The sequence below is a fragment of the Diachasmimorpha longicaudata genome, chromosome 13, assembly GCF_034640455.1.
Source record: "Diachasmimorpha longicaudata isolate KC_UGA_2023 chromosome 13, iyDiaLong2, whole genome shotgun sequence".
NCBI classification, from domain to species: domain Eukaryota; kingdom Metazoa; phylum Arthropoda; class Insecta; order Hymenoptera; family Braconidae; genus Diachasmimorpha; species Diachasmimorpha longicaudata.
Window position 1 is genome coordinate 1,234,418 of NC_087237.1, and position 21,478 is coordinate 1,255,895.

Below are 21,478 nucleotides of genomic sequence, written 5' to 3' on the forward strand. Positions count from 1 at the left end.
ATTTTCGGATCGCATATCGAAATGACGAAATAATGACAAATTATGGTTAAAGGAGACCTCCCCTCACCGTCAAACATTCCCGACTATTTAATTAAAAAATAGTTAAAGGACCTGCATTACCCCTAAGTATCAGTAATTATTCAATAATACTTAAAAAACATAGCGGGCTGTTTTTTATTTAAATATTGGTAACCATAATAAACACATTCACGTCTATTTCTCAAGCGGCATTTCAGGATATAAATAAAGAAGTCATTTTTTTACTCAAGAGTTACATTTTTTTATTAATTATACTACAAAGGTGGAAAAACGATAGAACTCAAATGAGACCATGTATCACAGTCATCAGAAAACGCATTTTCCTCTATTAATAATAAATCCAATGTAGTAATTTCATTTATGCTCACTAATTATTTCAATAATTCAAAAAAATATTGTAAATGTAAAAAGGACTGAGGAAAAATAAATTGATAGATTGTGACACATAATGCCACAGGAGCATTCTCACAAAAACAACTTAAGTACAAAAAATAAAAACTCAGAACAACGAGCCTTCAGGAACTGAGAGGAAAATAATGCAAAAAACAATGCCCCACCTCAACAACGACTGTGCTATCATTAATATTCCTCTTCTTCATCATTAATAAACTAAACTATCTTTTTTAGAATAATCATCTCATTCAATTAATCAACTTATTATTACGCGTTTTAGGATGTGGCGTAGAGAAGTTACGTTAGCAGTCTTTCATTTGTACGAAAAAATGAATAAAATATATACAGAGGGGAGGAGTGGGGCTATTGTTTACATGTTAAATGCCCTTCCCTAATCCACATACATCTATATCACACACGCGTCATTTATTTATGCGCATTTATATCGCTTTCTTTTAGTCATCAATCAAATTGTTAACAACGATAAACTCACGTAATACATACAACGCAATGAATGAATATTCTTTCGTTGTTAATCCCTTAAACAATTTCCTCCAATTAATGAATGATTTTATGCATTGTGATGAAGAGAAACTCTTGTATATTCTCGATTCCACGGATTACTGTACAATTTTCATTTTTTTTTGTGGTGAAAGACCAAAATGTGATGTAAAATACTGTTAATACTCATTCTACTGGATAATGAAAAAAACGAAAAGTTGCGAACCTCAACTTCTTGACTCTTGACAATTTTTATGGAATTAAAAAGATATGTATATAATATCTTTCATCAAATTTTCCGATCCCAAGCACAAGCCTTGCATTTCGAAATGGAACAGTGAAAACATGGTACATATTTGTTTGATAAATTTCAAAAAAGACCTGGAAAATTTTGAAGAATTGTACTGTCTTGAATTTAACAATTTTATAACAGTAAATCCTAACTCGTGCATTGAATCGTCTGCTCCGTGATATCGAAAACAGATAAGAGTCTCTCCACAAGGGACAAACTTAACTGTTAATTTGCTTACAATATTCTACAATTTTCCTCTCCATAGTTTTTTTCATACAAATATATTCATCTCAATGTCCCAAAAATGTTACATTTATGATCAACGTATAATCGCTGGAGTCAGTACATTTTACCGAATTAAAAAATCCTCGAAATGTATTATTAGGTTCAATCAACCGGCCAAAATTTAATTCCCTTACAATTAATTTGATCAGGTGCAAATGCTACATCACATACCGCCGGCGGCATTCCAATTTCTTTTGATATCTGATGAGTTTCTTTTTTTTTGTTATTTTTTCAATGTTGTTTTTTCTTCTAATCAATATAAAACTTTATGATAAACTTTAATTCGGTAAGTATTCTCCATGAGATTAATAATGAGGAACAATGGCACTTTGAGGCGTTTCGCAGCCTCTCAATTATCATCTAATGAAATTAAATGGATTTACTAAGCGTTATGAGGTCATCAAAAGATTTCTCCATTAATGTTGTGACAGTAAACTCGAGACAAAGTCTTTCACAAATTTAACTATCGATTATATCCATGTGCTATTTGAAATTATTGGGCAAATAATGACTGAACGACAATGTGTAGTGCATCATATCGATTGAACCACAAAAATGTTGCTCGTTTTAGTCTGCCAATAATAATGAGCTCGAGTGATGAAATTTTCAAAAACCTTTGGTGGGATTAATTAAAAAAAAATACTTAAAATAATGAATAAACCTATTCCGGTTCACTGATGAGCAAAGAGTATTTTTTTAGTAAAAACTGCGGAAGATATTTCCGAAGGAAAAAAAATGAACATTATACTACGAAAAATATAGGCATTATCACTTTTACAAGCCCCCATTATTCAGTATAAAAATTTTGGTATTAGAAAATAACTTTGTATTGTACCTTTGTAAAAACATTATCAACGCCAATTTATCAATTCGCAAGACACTTTTCGCTCACCATCATTGAATAATGAAATTCATCAAACAATAGGTTTATTTTTAGTATGATAGAAAATAGTGAGGAATGCAAGGAGCTTGAAAAATACTTCAAGATCATTCCAAATACTCTCAATTACCCCTGATTTTTTGGAAGCCTAAAATAAACTATCACGATATTCATTAAAAAATTATTACTTTTTTTTTTCTTTGATTATTTTCTCCAATTGAGCTAGTAGTATGAACTCTCCCTGTGCTTGAGACATATCCAGGAGTGTTGGTAAGTCCAGTTAAATATTGACAAATACAAATGATTTGCCCACAGGCCATCTCCAATCATCTCCATTTTTCATTACCCATTATAAAAGTATCAGATGGCCTCAATTAGCAATTAGAGCATAAAGTCTCCTAACTAGTCTGCTCACATATCGTGGGATTCTTTGTAATATACAATTTCCCTGATCCGAGTGTTGGCATCTACTCTCATAAAGCTTAACGAACGATTGAGTGGTAGAATTGTAACGCGAGTTATATAATAAATGGAATTGTTTCAATGGATAGCACGTTTAAAAATCAATACTGTTTGCCTTTGATCGTGTTTTTTTTCAATTGAGCTGAATGTATTAAAACGTTAAAAATACCAGTGCGCATTTAAAGACATTATTTTGATCTGTAATTATTGTGGCCAACAGAGCTCTCTGCTGTAATTACCTCGGAGCATCAGATGGCCTTGATTGACAATCAGAGCATAAATTCTTGTTACTAGTCTGTCTCCACTTAGCCCAATCGATATAACCAAAATATTAGAAAATTGTTTCTATTTGTCACGCAGGACAACAGGGAGATTGTCTAAGTATTCATATGCACCAAGTGTTGACATATGCCCCCGTAAAGATTGTGCAGTGATAGACTGATGGAATTATCACACGCATTTATGTAATTGCTGGAGTTGAGTCTCAATAATGAAAATAATAATGGAGAATCATGAAGTCCATTTAAAAATCAATATTTCCATCATGAATTATCTTCTCCAATTGAGTTCCCTGTGATAATTGTCTATGTGCTTCAATTCGACGATAGAGAATTGGACAGTCTAACGAGACACACTCAGGATAATCACCACGGCCAGTGCAAGATTGACAGACAGTCGTGATTTCTCTATAGACTCTCTCCAACCATCTCAATTTTTCATTAAGCATAACAAGAGTATCAGATGGCCTTGATTGACAATCAGAACACAGAGCTTTATTACTAGTCTGCCCACACGCAGCACAAATAATATTACCGAAATATTGAAAAATCGTTTGTTTATGTTTATCACTCGGTACAGCAATGGGATTATTTAAAATATGTCTATGTGGCATTTCTCTGTACCAAGTGTTAACGTCAACTCCCATGAGATTTAAACAACGATTGAGCGGTGGAATTATCACACGAGTTATGTAATAAATGGCATTGGGCCTCAGGCCAGGATCGTTTAGCACCTCCCAGGGGGATCTTACACAGTGAATAAGCGCCTGATTTGGTGCACCAGCTACAATCACGTACTTAACTCGTTCACTGTGCCTCGGCAACGCACGAGGATCTTTTTTCATCAGACGACGGGTCAATTCCAAGGCTGGTACACAGGCACGTTCTTTGTAGCCACGCAAACCTCGAAATTCCTTGGCAAATGTCAAATCCTGGAGGGAAACTGTTCCACGGAGAATCTTGTCCAGTTGGCGAACCACGTAATGCTTCACTTGGGAGACATCTTTGGTGTCGAAAAGAATTTTCAGGGATTTTTCTAGCATCTTAGAAACTGCTGGACAACCGTCTCGACGAACTGTTTCAATACCTTTCGCCAGGAACGTTGGTTTCTCTTGATCCGGCGATTCGTACATGTAGCCACAGTAACGTTTTTTCGTCTGGAAGGGAGTAAATTGGGGGGAATGAGAAGTTTAATAAGACAAAGAGAGAAATTGCTCACAACGAAAAAATGCAAATGGCGTTTAAGGAGCAATGCCTGAATTGTTTTTTGTAATGAGTCACAGTTCAACGATCATTGAATGGGATAATCACCTACAGGAGAATCAATTTTATGCCGTTTTTATTCTATTTAAATGTGGGAGATTATGGGAACTTTTGACTGAATTTTACAAATGTCTAATGACTAACAAATGTCGGATTCAATTACGGGTTTTAACTAATTAATCGATTAATTACTTTTAGAACATAATAATACAAATTACGTAATTGTTCCGCTATTTTTTTATTGCATTAGAATGGCGCTGGGAAACCTTGAAGCAATGAACACGATTGTGCAGTTCTGAAGCATTAATGCCCTTGAAATAATTAATTCATATAATTTTTTGCTGGAGAATCATCTAACAATTATTTTTTAATTGTAAATGGAGGTTCTAATTTTTCTCATGGAATACTGCAAATTTCATGAAAGAATTTAATTAAACACTCTAACGTCCAACTGCAAATCGTGAACAGTATTTCAATTGAAAAGAAAAAAAGAACCAACAAAAGTCCTCGGATTTTCTCAACAAAATTATGAAAATCATTTTGTTCCTTTTTACAAAACTTTCCAATCAATTCATGAACAAATGTTAATGATCCTCCTAATTAATGTTTGTGCCTTCCCAAAAACCTTATGTCACTGTCCCCAACGTATTTCGACTATGGTAATGAGAGAAAGTAATTGGTTCTAACCTGCAGAATAGTAGGAAACAAAACTTTCTCGAACTTCAACTTAACAGGCGAGGGATTATCTGCGGTTACAGCTTCTGCTATTTCATAGCCAATTTTGAAGGCGTCATCCTTGGACTTTCCCGGCGCCAGAATGAAAAGTGAATCAGTATCTCCATAAACAACCCTCACCCCCCATTTGGCCGTCGACTCGACAAGTTTTATTGCACGTTCAAGCGTCTCTTTGGCTTTACTAACAACACTGTCACCGACCTGAAAAAAATCCCATCAATATTTATTCATTTTTAATTGTAGAAGAAAAATTTGCATCCCTGCAGAAACGTAGAGAAAAAAATCACGAAAAGTTAATGTACAGGATCGGACAAAAAATTCAATTGACTATTAATTTTCAGTAGTGATATTGACTGTGATTTGAGAGAGATAAATTGAAAAAGTTTGAAAACTAATTATAAATTCAATAACATTCTAATTTTTTTACTAGAAGGATGACAAAAACGTATAAAAATATTTTATAGAGCCATACGTGTATCTACTTGAGAAAAGTTACGCATTTTCAGTGGCTTATGGGAATCCAATATCTTATAAACGTTGCTTATAAATTATTCATAGAAAATACTGTAATTTTCAAGAGTTGCACTTTTGTCACAGATTCCCTTGAAGACCTCTTCGGTTTATTTCGCATTTTTGAGAGATAAAATAATGTATAAAAGAATTGATCTCCTCTTTCTCTACAAAGCACAAGATAAATGAATAAATAGTAAATTCAACGGAGTCTTCATTGAATTTAGCCATAATTATCTTGTAAATTTCCGTTGATATTTTCCTCCACGTAAAAACAATAATCGATATTTACCTCCATACATGGCATTCGTCCTGTGAAATTAGCAGCTGTGTATCCGTAAGTAACGTTCGCAAGAAACTTGAGACCAAGTTGTCGTGAATGCAGTACTCTCTGCAGTGTCTTATCATTCTTATCATGATCCTTCATAGCTTTCTTCACCATAAATCTTGTCTCCAGTATTTCTGTCAGCATTCTCGGCAATATTCCAACTCTAACATCCTGTTTAACAAAAGCAACACCACAAGGAGCAAAGTTGACTTTTCCTTGGAGTTTCAGGGCAGTATTTTTCGTAACTCTGAGAACAGATGCACCAAATTCATAAGGACACTGTTGTCCAATGCGCTCAATTCTTCCAAGACAAGTGGAAAAACAGTAATTATGAGCAATAATAATACTCGGATACAAGCTCTGAAAGTCAAGGACAATAACAGGATCGTTGTAGAAAATAGATTCAGGCTCCATGATTAGTGGTAGTGCTTCCATAGCCCTCATTGCTGCTCTTTGCTGTGGTGATGGTGATACAGCAATATAATTCAACGGTTTAGCAAGTCTCAGCATAATAGACTCCACTCTGAACTGACTACCCCTCGTAAAAACCTCGTAAAATTGAATGCCAAAGAGTCTCGCGTGTTCACTGGTTCGTCCAATGATATCCAATTGCTCTAAAATTCTCAAAACCCCGAGAACTCTCACTCCATAATGCTGAACCACCCTCCATCGACCATTGATATTATCTCTATTCCACCACTCGGTCAGTGTTCTAAATCCTGGACATGAAATTCTTTCATTCATCACATGATAGATAACATTTTCAAATGAATAATTTAGCAGAGCCATTTCGTGTCTCATTATCCGCCAAATATCAAGTACAATACGACCCGGTAATTTAATTTCCCCCAGTGCATCCAAGTCAGGTGTTGTTGTTTCCCATTTACATTGAATTCCAGGTATTCTCGATATCTTTTTATTTAAATTGATACCGAAGGTTGTGGCGCGTTGAAAAATATATCCCCAGGAGAGTGCCTCAAGCTCCCAGCCAATAAAAATTTCCGGATCTGTCTTGATAACAAGTTTAACAAAAGCCTCAAATAAAGATGATTCATCAGGGACAAGTGTAATATCGAGAGGTACATCACAACCATACGTATAAGCCATTTTATTGGCGCCCTCAGGAGCAATTGCAATTACTCCATGAATTAGTGATTTAATCTTTGAATCTGGTGGTACATCACTATGAATTGCGTAGAAAATCGCTGATACTGGATCATGATCAGGATCTGGAAGTAAATCTCCTCGTGTTGTCACATGCACTTCGACGCACATGAGTGTTATGTATTGATACGTTGTAACTGCTTTGGCATTTTGCATATTCTCATTCTCCACGTCACTTCTCATTGATTCTGACACGCATTCAATTTGACCACATGAGATTCCAAGGTTTCTGGAGGTCTGGCTTTTGAATAATTTTGATTTCTCAAGCATACTCATCACGGATGGATTCAAGGATTTATCAGACAATTTGTCTGATAATCTGTCTGACGTCCCTGAGGATGAACTGTTCTTAGAATCGATCGATTTTTCAGTTTCCGTTGACGGTTTTAATAGACATGGTTTCAATGTCGAAGTGAGTAGATTTCCAACTTGAGAATTTCTTGGAGTTCGCCCGAGGAGTCTTAATGAGTTTGAATGAATGATTTTCTCGGGTGAGGGGCCGACGATACTTGAATCCGATGAGTCTGATGTGTTCTCATCGGACACGATATTTTCACATTTATTTTTCTTTTGATTCTCTGTATTTGTTTCTAGTTGTTGATTTGTTTGTTCTGGTTGTTGGTTTTTCTCCTCATCGATGTTACTTCTCTCCTCGTTTCTCTGTCGTTTTAAATACTCTCGAGCTTTGATCCAGGTTTTAACAGCTTTCACTGAAGGCGGGAGCAATAAGGGTGTGATTACTATTGACCGATGACCAGCGAGGCTCTGACGAATACTCGAAGCCTGGATTTTTCCTCTGGAGGGATGAAATTCATTTATCTTCATTCTCCTCCAACGATTGAGACCCGTGATTTCCTCCATCGATGATTTAAATGGTGTAACGTCCACCAGACTCTTTCCGGGGACTTTGAGGACTTGGTGCGCTAGTTCTTGTGGGCCAGGTGCATCTGCTTGTTTGCTGAAAAATGCCTGGGGATTTCTGCATGTTGGAATACCATAATTTACCATTGTACTTCTGACTCTCTCTGCCGATGGTGGACCGTAACGTGGGATTATTTTTATTGCTTTTTTCGCATCTCCCTGAGATTCAGAGCAACTTCTCTCCGATAATGCCGCTGTGGTTTTCAATTGTTGCGAGCATATGTACTCAGTGAATGTCATGTCACATAGATTATCCTCTAATTCGTATTCTGTTTGTGTTGCTCTCTCTTCTTCATTCTCTCCTATTATTGTTTCGTCTAACGTTGAATATTTTAACCTAAATTCATCCTCTTCGTCATCAAATACTAAATTCTCCCTTACAGTGGTTTCTCCTTCATCCTCATTCTCTCTTGCAATATCCTCCACATGAATTTCTACATTTCTAGATGTACTTGGCTTTGGTGAAAAATTAATATTCTGTAATACTGTTGAATGGTGTGTGGTAAAAAGATTCTTGCGAACGTTTATCTCCTTGGATACATCCTGATCATTGTCTGATAAAATCTCTTGCACAGTATCCACATTATTATTTTCGCTCGTTCTCCTGACAATTCCTGAAGTATCATTTCTGCAGAGTCGCAGGAATTTAAACATAAATAAACAATCCAATTTTTGTCTCTGATCATTTTCTTACTTAAAAATTAAATTCATGAGACTCCATTGTCTCACTACACTCACCGAGATGATTTCTCGATGCTTGTAAGTTCCACTTTACGATCACTTCCTAAATAAAATCAAACAAAACTTGTGTTTTTTTTCTCTCTCATTTCCAATTTTTTTTTTCATTTTGCTTTTCTATAAATCAACGACATAACAATTATCGTTACGACGATATGTTACCTGATTTTTGGATAGGCGTTGCTTCGGTGATCCTACCACGAAGTAAATTCTCATGCAATCCATGTTCTCTCATCCTGGGTGTGTCAGAACCCGAACTGTTAGCAGCAGCATCAGCATCAATTTTCAACAGTTCAGTTGTATCTGGTGCCTCTCTACGTACCTTGGGAGACGTGACAATTATTTTAAGAGGCGTATAATTCCCTGATAAACGACCAGGGCTCTTCAACATACTTGGCCTGCTTGGTGTTCGCGTTGGTGTTGATCGAAGGTATTTCGCAGCTAGTGGTGAGCCATTCTCAGGTGTATCAGTATGTTTGCGCTTCTTAGGTGTTGCCAGTATTTCTTTATTTCTTACGGATTTGTACGCACAAACTCGTTTTTCCCTGTTTATTACTGTAACATCTCCATCATTGTCACTAGTGTCCGACTCACTCGAGGTTAAATCAGCTGGCCCATCGTACGCTGGTATTCTGAAGTCATTGCCATTGAGAAAACGTTTGCCAAATTTATTGGACTTGAAGCGATGACTGTAACCGTAACGCTTTAGAGTCGGTGCATTCAATCGATGCAACACGACCTTTGGCTGTTGTCGTTGAATGTAGGACACGTGGCTCTCCTCCTTCACCCAATTCTCCTCAAGATCTGGATTCAATGGATATAAGCCCAGTTGAACGAGAAATTGTTCTTTATTCGTTCGCACTCGCAATTTTGAGTCTTTTGTTGTTATTTGGGTGAGGGCTAGGCGTTTGTCAACGTTCACTGTGTGATATTTTGTTCTGTAGGCTGACTGTATAACGTAGCTATTGACATAGCGATTGGCCTGAGTGAGATGTAAGTGATTGAGAATTGAACTTTCCAATGACTGTGATGACACTATCGAGGATGCCGATGGACTCGGTGATGTCGGCGAACGAGACTGTTTCGAGGGCATCTTACTTAATCTTGTGAATTCCAATTTGGGAAGAGAAACTGATGATTCTACCTCGAGTGATGATGCAGGGCTTATTTCAGATTTTTCCTCGTCAATTAGTTCAGGAATACTTTCATAAATTGCTTGACTTATTTCACAACCAACTGCTGGATCCTCAATGATTTCGAGTTTAAAATTACTCTCCTGTGACTGTTTCTCCTTGAGGAAAGTTTTCTGCTCAAGGAAGAGCTGTTTATTGTTCTCTGAGCCAATTGCACTTGTCGAGTCGTAGATTATCTCTGGAGTATCATCTGAAGATTCACTCATCTCACTTTTATTCAGTTCTTGGGAATCGTCTGATAATTTTGGGCGCTTGTGCATTTTTGAATCATTATTCTCGCGATCACGAAGAGGTTTTTTTGCTGATGGAGCTAGGGGACATTTCCTCGGGTACTTCGTGTCCACTTTTGATCGATTAATTTTCAGAGATAGCTTAATACTAGAGTTTTGAGAAGATAATCCGTCGGGGTTTGATGTTGATTTAGAGTTTCTATTCAGCTCGTCATCAGAATAATTTTTCAGTATTTTTTTTTCATTACTGCCGAAGTAGAGTATCTCAGGTGAAAATGTTACTTCCTTCTTGACTATAACGTTTTCAATATTCTTGTTTGATCTCTTAGTATTGGACTTCAGGTACTTGGCGACAATATCTGGATTAAGGCGTTCCAACTTTACGAATGACCTCGGGCACTTAGTCGACGATACTGGCATTTGTGTTGTCGGTAAATCAGTCGAGAGAGTGATAACTTCATCATTCAAAGTTACTAATGAGTGTTCTATTCGATTTATGGGGGGACTCAAGTCCTCTGTTCGTTCTGGTAAATTTGTTGACACTGTTCCGTCATTTACACTCACTGACATTGGAAGGAGATTGTTAGAGTCTGATGAAGGGACTTCTTCAACTTCCTCATCGTCATCAAGATTGTTTATAATTACGATTATTGTTTCGTCCTCAAATGTCTCGGGGGAGCTTAAAAATTCAATGTCCTCAGTGTTATCCCGGGAGTCGTTAAGTTGACGGATTTTCGCGGTTACTTTCTGCAGATTTGATGGCAAATCCTCGACCACAGAGGCTGCAGTCATTTCAGTTGGCGGATGAACTTCAGAAGTAGCGGTGGAAGTTATTATTTCTCCAGCTGTCTCTTCGAAAATTATGCAATTGTTCTCATTGTGCTGTCCTTCAAATGGGGGTAACACTTCAAGGTAGTCATCAGCATCAGCGCCTGGCACTTTTACACTTCGTTGAGGCTCGTCAAGTTGCCCAACAACTACGCCACTTTCTTTAATGATCGGTTGATCCTCAAAGGAGTGATCGTCACCGTTGCGGCCCGGCTCAAATTTGCTCTCAACAATTGATTGACCCCCGGAGGGATCATCGACCTCAGGACACACTTCCCCAAAAACTATCTTCATGTTTGAAATAATATTCTTGTCGATGTCACCCACCGCTTTCTCCCCCTTTGCATTCGCCTCCCGTATTTCACCAGTTGAATGACCTTTCGATAGATTATCATTGTCTCCAAACTCAATTATGACAATTTCCTCGATATAATCAACCGTCTCACACGATAATGCTGAACACTCCTCATCATCCCCAGGTTTTTTATTCAACAATTTTGCCACTCCATCATTTACCACCACCGCCGTAATTTCATCTGAACCAATTCTCCTACTTTCAACACCATTTTCCTCTCCTTTTTCATCTATTGATTTAGCATCTGTTGAATTTTTATCAACGCCCGAGAGCGAGTTTCCACTTCCATTGAAATCCCTAGTGATTGCATCTTCAGACAATTGTTTGTCTTCCATTACACACGAACGCTCATCAGCCGTATTTCCATCGTCCAGTAAAGGTTTATCGTTATTGTCGCGACTGTTGTCTGGGCTTGGTTCCATGATAATTGTGTCAGCAATTGATAATTCCTCAGCACTACGTACACAATTCTGTAAACACGTATCAATGCCATCATTTTCACCGTCTAGGATAAATGTATCTCTCGTGTTTTCATCGATATCGATTAATTCACTCGAACGAATAGCTACGATTTTCCCATCTCGCTCTGGTATATCTCCCAATATCTTCTTCTGACGTATTGCCAATAGTTGCTTGTATCGATTATCCGCAATCGAGACTGAATTAGGAATAATTTCCTCATCATTCCGAAATTCTCCACTTAATATCCTCAACGACGAACTTTCCTGTTTTACGTCACCAACAATATCTCCATTTGTACCTTCCCCAGATTTGTAATTGTAATCTGCCAGGAGTACTGCAGTGGAAGTGGTTTTACTGTCACCTCCACACTCACCATTAAATCTCAGTGGGGCTCCAGTCTCGGTACACGACAGTGTCTTTCCTGAATTACCCTCATTCCCATTACCCATTACCAATTCAACATTATTATCCTCCTCAAGCACAACCTCTAGATAAGGCTCCCGCTGTCCCGATGATCCACTTTTCAACCACTTCTCCCTTTCCCCCATCTCTTCACTCAAAATTCCACCATTGCCAGTACCAACTTCTGACAATATTTTATATTCATCTACAGCAGAGAGATTTGAATGCAACTCAACACTGTCGATATCACTTGCCCCACCTCGAATACTCGTTATTTTATCGCTTTCCAAAATTTCACAATTACCATCCACAATTTTTCCACGACAATCACTACTCTCATCATTATGCAAAGACTCAGAATTAGATGAATATATTCTTTTCAATATGGAAATTTTCTTGGGGGATGATTTTGGAGTTGATCTTAAGGGTTTTCCAACGGTATAATCACTATCAAGATTTTTATCAGACACATCTTTTAGGGTATCATCCTCACTATCAAAGTTATTTTCAACCCTAATATTTTCTCTTGCAGAATTAACATTTACGTTTGCATCATCGCCCATAATTCGGTAAATTGACTTGGTGACGAGACTCATTTTTTCCTCCTGAAGAAATATCTTTTCACTCCTGAGTGATCCCGTTCTGAGTGTATCACTACTCTTAGTTAACATATTCATGTATGAATTACAGTCACATCTTTCGCATCGTTCACACCTTTTTGATTTTTGCAATTCATTAATGAAAAGTGCTCTAAATGAACTCGGTGAATTTCCAGAATCACCAACTACATCGTTATTCATTGTACCATTACTTCCCGAATCATCAACCATTGATAAAATTCCACTCTCGTGATCACTGTATTCATCGCCCTCGAATGATTTAACACTGGAATTATCGGATTGATCAACCGTTGAATTTCCCTGAATCTCATCCGCAGATCTCTTCAAGCTCATCACGTTCATTGTACTCTCGTTGAAGGATTGATTCGAGTCCTCGGCAAATAGTACTTGCGGCATCTCTTGGCTGACTGCATCAATAGTGTAATCCTTACCCGAGTACAAATTCACTTCTGCAACAGTAGTTGTGTAGACTGATGCTGTACTATCGTTAGACACTGGATTTTTACTTTCCAAAGATGATGAAATTCCACTGTTCAATGGTACCATAGCAACATCCTCACTTCGTATACTATCACAATTTTCCGGTGAATTATTGGCCTCTATCGCCGATGTTACGAGCGAACTTGTTATCCCAACTTTTTCATCTTCAACTGTTGGAAGTATTGATCCTTCCTCAAGCTCTCTTCCTCGTACCCGTAGTTTATACCTCTGTGTTATTGTTTCCATTTTCCGAATTTGCGGTCGCGGTCTTGATAATGTTGATTGTAATCGTTGATTGATTATTTTACTCGGACATTTCGATGCCAGTGACAACAGCCACTTTATGCCAATTCTCTTAGTCTTAATGTTGCATATTAATCTAGGTATGTTGGATGATCCAGACATTGTATTCACAGTGGATTCCTCATTGATGCACTGCAATTCAGTGACTGGAATTGAAGTATTTCTTTCGTCAAATAATAACTGTGTATTATCAATATTTGAATGGCTCTCAGGTACTTTGGTTCTGGCTCTTCTCACTTTTCTCTTCATTTTCAGTAGAACATCGGAATTGTCCTCGACTCTCGAATCATCAGACTGTGAGTCTGTGTTACTGCCAACTTTCAAAATAATCTTACGTTTCTTGACACAAGTGGAACCACTGGTTTTCTCTTCAAAGACTCGTCGTATGATCACCGGACCATCACCACTTTCAGTTGAACTTTGTGATTGAACAAAATTACGTTCGGATTGTCTCGTTATTCGGGTGAATGTATTTCTCCCCTTATCCTTCGTATCATTCTCGGATTCAATGGAAACAGCCCCCATTGTACCGTAATTCAGTGGTTCTTTTGGAGAATTATCAAGAGTAGAACTAATTGAATTCAAAATCTCACTCTCAGCCACCACGATATTTTGATCCTCGTGGCTGCCATTCTCCTCCTCAATGGTCATTTTCTCCAATGGTACATACGGCAGTCGACACTCCTTGTTACACAGGTCTGATATAATTGAATTGCTCTTACAATAATTGCCCCTCTTACGTTTCTCAATTACCCAAATTTCATTGGCCGTAAACACATAATCCTGAACAAATTTTCGATGATTGAATGAATAAATACAGTGCCTATGATGATCCTCACCGAATATAGTACCTCTGTGTGATCTGTCTGAGCAATAATCAGAGGCTCTACCCGTATCATTTGTTGGTGAAAGTGGCTCAGCCAATTCTTCAAAATCAGCAAGAATAGGGGCGACAAGTGTTTCATTTTCACTCAGTAGATACGATGAATACTGAGCACTAGGGAAAACCCGTGCGTCCATGATATTCTCACGCACTGGATTGGACTGTATTATTGATGAACTCGTTGCATTTGCCTCGACAATCTCCGCAGGGATGTCACTAACATTATTACAACCAGGAGCATCGCACAGTGCTGCTTTAATCTTCTTCCTGTTGACAATTTGATTACGTACTTTTTGCGTACACTTTCGTTTAATTACACCCATTGGCAAGTAATCGTGCAGCTCCTCCCATGTTGCAACATTGCAATTATAATCAGAACTGTCACTAGTATGTCTAGTTATTTTCTTATTATTCTCATCAACAGCCGTTACATCAATTGTCAAATTTTGATTGCAATGTTTGACAACAGATTCTTGAGAATTATGAATGACAGATACATTTGATGGAAAGCCACTGCTCTCCGAGACAACTTGACTATTTTCAGTATCCTCAGATCCAGAGTTATTGATGATATCTAGATTCTGGGATTTCTTGTAAATGTCGGTGAGTAATTGTCTATCGAGGAGGCTGACGTATTGGTCGTGCAGTTCAGTGAGATCAGATTTATCAAGTTCAGCTGTTTCAGTGAAGCATGGATCACCGTTTAGTACACGTTCAATAGGTATTTCATCGTCAACTAAACTACCACCTGCTAGAATCTCTTCATCATTTGTAAAATTCATCTCCATGAGAATATTCTCCTGCATTATATTTTCGATATCATCGACAAAATCCTCCGACAGGCGTTCATATTCTGTTGGTGGGTATTTGAGGTTCCAGGAGCATTGGCTGGTTTCCTCGGAAGAGGAAGAGGAGATCGAGGGGCTTAAGCTCGAATTGGTGGTGGATTGATTACACACTGGTGATGAGTGTGACAATTGGGAGGTAGTTCCCATCTCCATTTCTATGTTCTCTTCCTCCTCTGAGTCGAGGAGACTCGAGCAAAAGTCACCAGCTCCATCCAGCTGGGGTACTGAGGATTCTAAAGACTTTGAGGATGTATCTGAGTCCATTCCTGCTGCCAGGAGAGCGTTTAGAAGTGTTGAGTCCATGTCGTCCTCTGGTGGTGATAACTTATGAGAATTCTGATTAGCGGGCTTCTTTACACCTTCCCAGGAACTCCAGGAGTCCAACTCCAGACACGTGAGGTTTAAATCGTCATTGGTACCGCTGTCATCGTCACTCTTGTCCTCTTCGGGATTCAGAGAAGACATTTGAGTACCCAACATGCTATCCTCGTCCACTGAGTCTTTAGTATCCGCCTCACGAGCCAAATTCTCCAGTAATTCCACTAATGGCAGATCATCAGAATCCACTGGAATTAAAGAGAACAATTACAATTAGGAATGAGCCTGCTTCGGTTTCACAATTTCAGGACTTTTTTTCTCTCATTTACTTTTGGAAAAGTTTAAAGGGGGGTAAAATTACACTTACAAACACTGCATTCGTGGGAAGTTTGGGAGGACTGAGTGGATCCTAGAGAGCTTAAACTCAGAGTTTCATTTGGCCGTTGAGTTTTATCAGAAGTTGGTACACTCAAACTACCAAAATTTGATGCATTTAATATAACATCACCCTGTGTTACTTCAGCCGGATATGGAGTTGGATTTGTACTCATTGAAAGGGTGCTCTCATCGCACTGAAATGAAATTAATGTGAATAATTATTTGAGGAAATGCACAAAATAGTTCCAATGCTAATTCAATTTTCAATAATTTGGTGAGAACTTTTGGGTACAAATGAAAATGGAGAATGGAGAATTCCAATATTTGCTCAGTTGAAAATAGAGTTGTATCGGAGTTTTCAAGGTGAGTTTCAAACAGCGACCGTAGTACAGGCAATGGAAACTGATATTTCAACCTCATAATATTATTTTTAATTTGTCAAATATTTGATATGTTTTGGAATTTTGATTGCGTTAGAACTCGACTGAAAATTACGTATGATTTGATCACAAAATTGTCGGTTTTTTTGTCAAAAATCAAATAAATTACAAAATAGTGGTTCATGAATTTCCGAATTAAACTCCATGGCGGAAGCATCAGACCGATTGCTTGAAAATTTTCATCTCATCATAGTGCGACAGTTTCAAAGAATGTCGTCATTATAAATGCAAAATTTCATTAAAAAATTAGTAGAAAGTTTGAACTACAGTTCAGATATAGCACGGAATTGATCATACATCTAAAAAAAATCAATTAAACGTTTTCGTTAACATTAAATTCATCGACAATTTCGTGTAATTCAGTGCTGAATATTCATGTTTCAATTGAAAATTCAGAAAAGTTCCAGAATTCTCATTCCCCCTCTTATAAAAACTTTGAATTCCCTTGAATTTGCAGTGAAACCGGAAATGTCATCGCCTCCCTCTCATTAAATCACCCTAAATATCACTGATCCGTGAAGTATAAATTTTTCCAAACCCCGATACACCCCAATCATCACCTAATAAATTCCCCCAGTTCACTCACCTGGGATATCATTAAGAGACGTCGTGCAAGCCTTTGCTCTTGATAAAGATCACTATCGGTTGGACGGAATGGTGGCCTCTGTGGGCTCTTTGGATTAACAAGCTGAGAATCACCACCCCCAAGACCCACTTGTCTCCTCCTCTCTCTCTCTTCATTCCAAATTGCCGACAATCCCGGATTCAGCTCAATTCCCTTAGCCAAGTCTTCCCTATTTAATATATCGGTTGCAATAGCGTCTATCTCCAGCTCACAGATACTCTGACGCAAAACATTAACTGGAAGATACTCGACAGGGTCCACGGGTGTAATTACACTGTCATATGATGTTATCATATCAACTGACGATTCATTTCCCCTACGATGCTTAACACTTGATAGATTTATGAAGCTCATGCCGTACAAATTATAATCTATCATGAATTGAAGAGTGTAGTTGAGATGGGCCTCATGCGGCTGTAAACTTTGACCCAGCACCGCCCCAGTCTGATGAACAGAAAAAAAAAATTGTAGGAAAAAAAAAACAAAAAGAGGCGGGGAAAGAGTAAATTAATGGAGAAAGTTGGCTGACTTTTTCAGCTAATTGTCGGAACTTTTTCATCGTTCGAGAGAGTAATAAAAAAACCATAGTGCAAATACTAACCTGCAATAAATCAGCTGCTTTCTTCATGATAGCTGGGTTGTAGAACGATATTTTAAAGAACTGATGCTCCCTTTTATGATATCCATAGAAAGGTCTAAAATATGGAATGAGTTAATCACAAAGTGTGAGGTGAAAAAAAAAACAAATAACACAGTCAACAGGTTGGATTCAGATAGAGAATAATTAAACTCACATTCCAGCTACCCTCTGAATTTGATAAACATGCTGGCTCGTTGAATTGGCACTGCCAAGTGATATATTTATTGCTGCATCCAGTGATGCTGCTAGCCTATATGCCAGCCTATCCTCATTCTCTTCACCCGTATAGGGTACGTACAAATATGGAAATACGCCGTGTACGTGTAGACACGTTTTTTCCCCTGGGAATAGGTAATTGGTATTGTATTAATCAAGTCCTTCAACCAATGGATTTTCAACAGTTAATTAAGTCCCTATTGGGGTAATGAAATTAAATGTACCTGTGGGTGTAGTTCCGAATATCCTAATGACGGGTACATTTTTAATTTCCGTACCACGAAATACGGAAAATGTTGGATCCAGCTGAGGCAGTGGTTGTGCCTGATAGCTGTCCGCAGTTACCAAACGCACTGAAAACATTTCCGCCGCTGGCTACAAAAGAAATGTGAAAAGTCGGTGAATGAGATGGCCTTGGTTATGAAACGAAGAGAAAACAAATGTTTAACGCTCGAAATGAGCGAGGAAAATTGACAAAAAAAAACCATAGATAATCAATTAATCTACTATCATGATTGAATAATCACGGCTAATCATCTGTAGACCAGCTTACTATTTCCAAACTACTTGGCTGTACCAGTGGGTTAAAACTGGCGATAAAATTCCACAACTTCACACGTTTTTAAGTCACGATAAAATTCGCAGTCGAATCGTTGTGAAGTACATTTTCGCGTTGAATACTAGAGCGACGGTAGCCCATTATCCTAATGAAAAACTCGTTACCCATGAGAATTAATTCCTTAATTTAATAAAGCTGCGCACAGCGGGAGCCAACTACAATTGCTGGTTAAAATGTCTTTACGCATTACAGTACTTGTACGGATAGTTAAATGAGAACAAAGAGATGCACAAAATAAAGTCTTCCTGCAAGAGTTCAGGGAGAGAATATTGTGAATCATCAATAAATCATAGTGCAAAATTGGGGGGATACAAATATTTCAAAAGAATGTCAAAGCAATGTCTCTTACGTAAGTGCCACATTTTTTTACAGTTTGAAAATGGCTAAGTGAATTGTGTGAGAAAAAATGGAAAAAATAATTGTGTATACCCCGCCCCATGTGAATTATATTTTACGCAGAATTATTATTCTCTTAAACATTAGTTATTTATAACGAAATGATTGAAATAGTTTAAGCTCAATGTTTCCCCTAAATTAAACCTTCTATTTTTTATTAGATTTCTGAAATTTAAATTGAAATCTGCAGAGTGCAAATTATTAAAAAAATTGCAGAATAGCGTTAAATTTGGGGTGAAATAGCACTCAAATAAAACCTCCAATGGTTGGGGATAAAAATAGAGATCTATTTGGGTGGAGGAAAAATAGCCAGAGTATTTACATTATCTTAGTATTTTCTACAGGTGTATTAATCATCAGCTTTGTTAATTACATCGAACAGAAAGAATGTGGAAAAATTTATGAATACCCAGTGTCATTGAAACGACATTTTGCACAGAATTGTTTAAGCACTCGTTATTAACAGATACACTAGAATGATTTGAGTTATTTATCCCCATAACTTTCTCACAAGTTATATTCATCAAATATTTTATTAATTGTTCCTGAAAAGCGAGTCCAGCTTTATTTATAGCTGAAAATATTTTCAAAGTCAAATTCCAACCATGAAAGTTTAAATAATCAAATCCCCCGACGCTATCCAAAAACTTTAAATCACACATAAGTGAAATAAAAATTCCGCGTTGGACTGAATGAGAAAACCATTTGGCCGGCGAAAACTAAAATCGAAAGTGCTTGAACCTCTTTACATATCATTATTTCCCTTAGGGGCTCTCAACCCTAAATAGAACCACCGGCTGGAAAAATGCTCTGTCAATTTCCGCTTCATCATCACTCAATCGAATGACATTTGCCTAACACATCGGCAGCGATAAAAAAAGAAAAAAAAAACTAGGTGAAAGGCCTTGGTGGTGTGAATCAAGCAAATAATTTCAATTCCAGCGTATATACTCATTTCTTCCCAGCCTCGAGGACGAATAAATTAAGACTAAAATTCTTTTTATTAAGATTCCAGTTACCTCATCTCCTCCATCCACCATTCGCCCCAACAATTTCCCGTTTTGACAGGTCAACACGTGTTCAAACACGAAAAACTAAAAGCCAAGAATTGAAACGATATGAAAGTGGTACAAGAGCAAGTGTTGAAAAATTTCGATCGCATCCCAGTTACCCAACAAATAACACGACAGATTTGTAAATTCTACTCCAGCGTGCATGTACCAGTATCCACCGAACGGATTAAAACACATTCATCCCTCCCACCCCTACTACAATTGGAATATAGCCCATAGTCTTGTTGTTTACATCGAAACCCATAATCCCACCAAAATCGTCCCTTAAATCCTCAAACAGTTTCCGTCTCCCTGGATTAAATGCAACGGTCCAACTTTGGGTCATTGATAAATTGTCGAATAAAATCACCGAGAGGCGATATAAAAAAACTATGGAGAATGCTTTCTGCGAGGCGAAAAACACTGGATTAATCCAATATACATTTTTTTTTCATCTCGCAGTGAGACACTGCGGGAGTGATATAACGATCGAGTACTAGAGTTTATTAAGCTCATTAAAATGCAAGCCCAAGGCATCCTCCTTTCTCACTCCCTTCATTCCAATTGAAAAAAAGGCGCATCCAATCTCCTTTTTATTTCCCTCCATTCCCCTTAAAATAAAAAAAAGTAAATCCATGGCTTTCTCACCTTCTATCACGTTGTCATGTCTCCACGTTCCTCGCGTCACAACTCCCAGAACGAGGCCCATAAATTCACCGGAATGGATTGGAAGGAGAAATAAAAAAAATCGGAATCGAATGGTCGACAAGCACAGAATTGCGGAATAATAACTCGAATTGTGAAGTGAAAAAAAAAATTAACGTCAGTCACCTCCTGCGTCGTCACAACTCCAATGAAAAGTCGACACACAGGCGACACAATCAGTATGTCTCAATGTTTCTCTACCTCTCAGAACTAATTTTCCTCTCCCTCACCAACCCCCCGCGACAGCCCCTCTTTCTAACCACAGGCCGTCGCTCGCCAACGTATTTATTTCACCGGCTGTACTCCAACCTTTAACACCACAATTCGCATAGAAGCCACATTTTTTTCTCTTCCAATTGGTTGGGTTAAAAAATTATTTCACATTCAATCACCACGGCAAACATGCACAACAGTCAGGTATCTGGATCATTCACCTTTCTCCGTTCCACTTTTACCAAACTCCCTCGTTCACTTGATATTTTTATGTCTACAAAATTCACCTTGAGTGAATTTTACGGAGTTATTGGACACTGCTACGATGCTTGCTGTATGGTCTCCCTAAGACTGTGTTTACCAGCGTCCTCTCTGACGGTTGAATTTACGCGCAAGCGCATTTTTCCGGATTTTGGCCGTCCCCTCCCTCTCCCAATTTCTCCCCTCCGTGCGATCCGCGGTACACTCAGGGGCGCCTTCACG

The 21,478-nt window shown here is 37.9% G+C and overlaps 1 protein-coding gene across 1 annotated transcript; it reads right to left on the minus strand.

The window, feature by feature from the left end:
* Positions 1-255: 255 nt before the first annotated feature.
* Positions 256-21,409, minus strand: LOC135168522 (uncharacterized). The gene is made up of 11 exons (XM_064132802.1): positions 20,726-21,409; positions 18,235-18,385; positions 17,949-18,135; positions 17,756-17,849; positions 17,116-17,598; positions 16,079-16,283; positions 8,952-15,959; positions 8,790-8,835; positions 5,931-8,679; positions 5,081-5,329; positions 256-4,287 (listed from the first exon to the last, which is right to left on the minus strand). The coding sequence occupies exons 2-11, from the start codon at positions 18,371-18,373 to the stop codon at positions 3,376-3,378; spliced, it is 12,072 nt and encodes a 4,023-aa protein (XP_063988872.1). The 5' UTR covers positions 18,374-18,385; positions 20,726-21,409; the 3' UTR covers positions 256-3,375.
* Between the last annotated feature and the right edge of the window lie 69 nt (positions 21,410-21,478).

Excerpts from the sequence above, each read along its gene's own strand:
- LOC135168522 (XM_064132802.1), bottom strand. The coding sequence starts at position 18,373 with ATGTTTTCAGTGCGTTTGGTAACTGCGGACAGCTATCAGGCACAACCA. Across the intron at positions 5,330-5,930 it reads GACGAATGCCATGTATGGAG|GTCGGTGACAGTGTTGTTAG; the intron begins GTAAATATCGAT and ends GATTTTTTTCAG. Across the intron at positions 4,288-5,080 it reads TGTTTCCTACTATTCTGCAG|ACGAAAAAACGTTACTGTGG; the intron begins GTTAGAACCAAT and ends ACTCCCTTCCAG.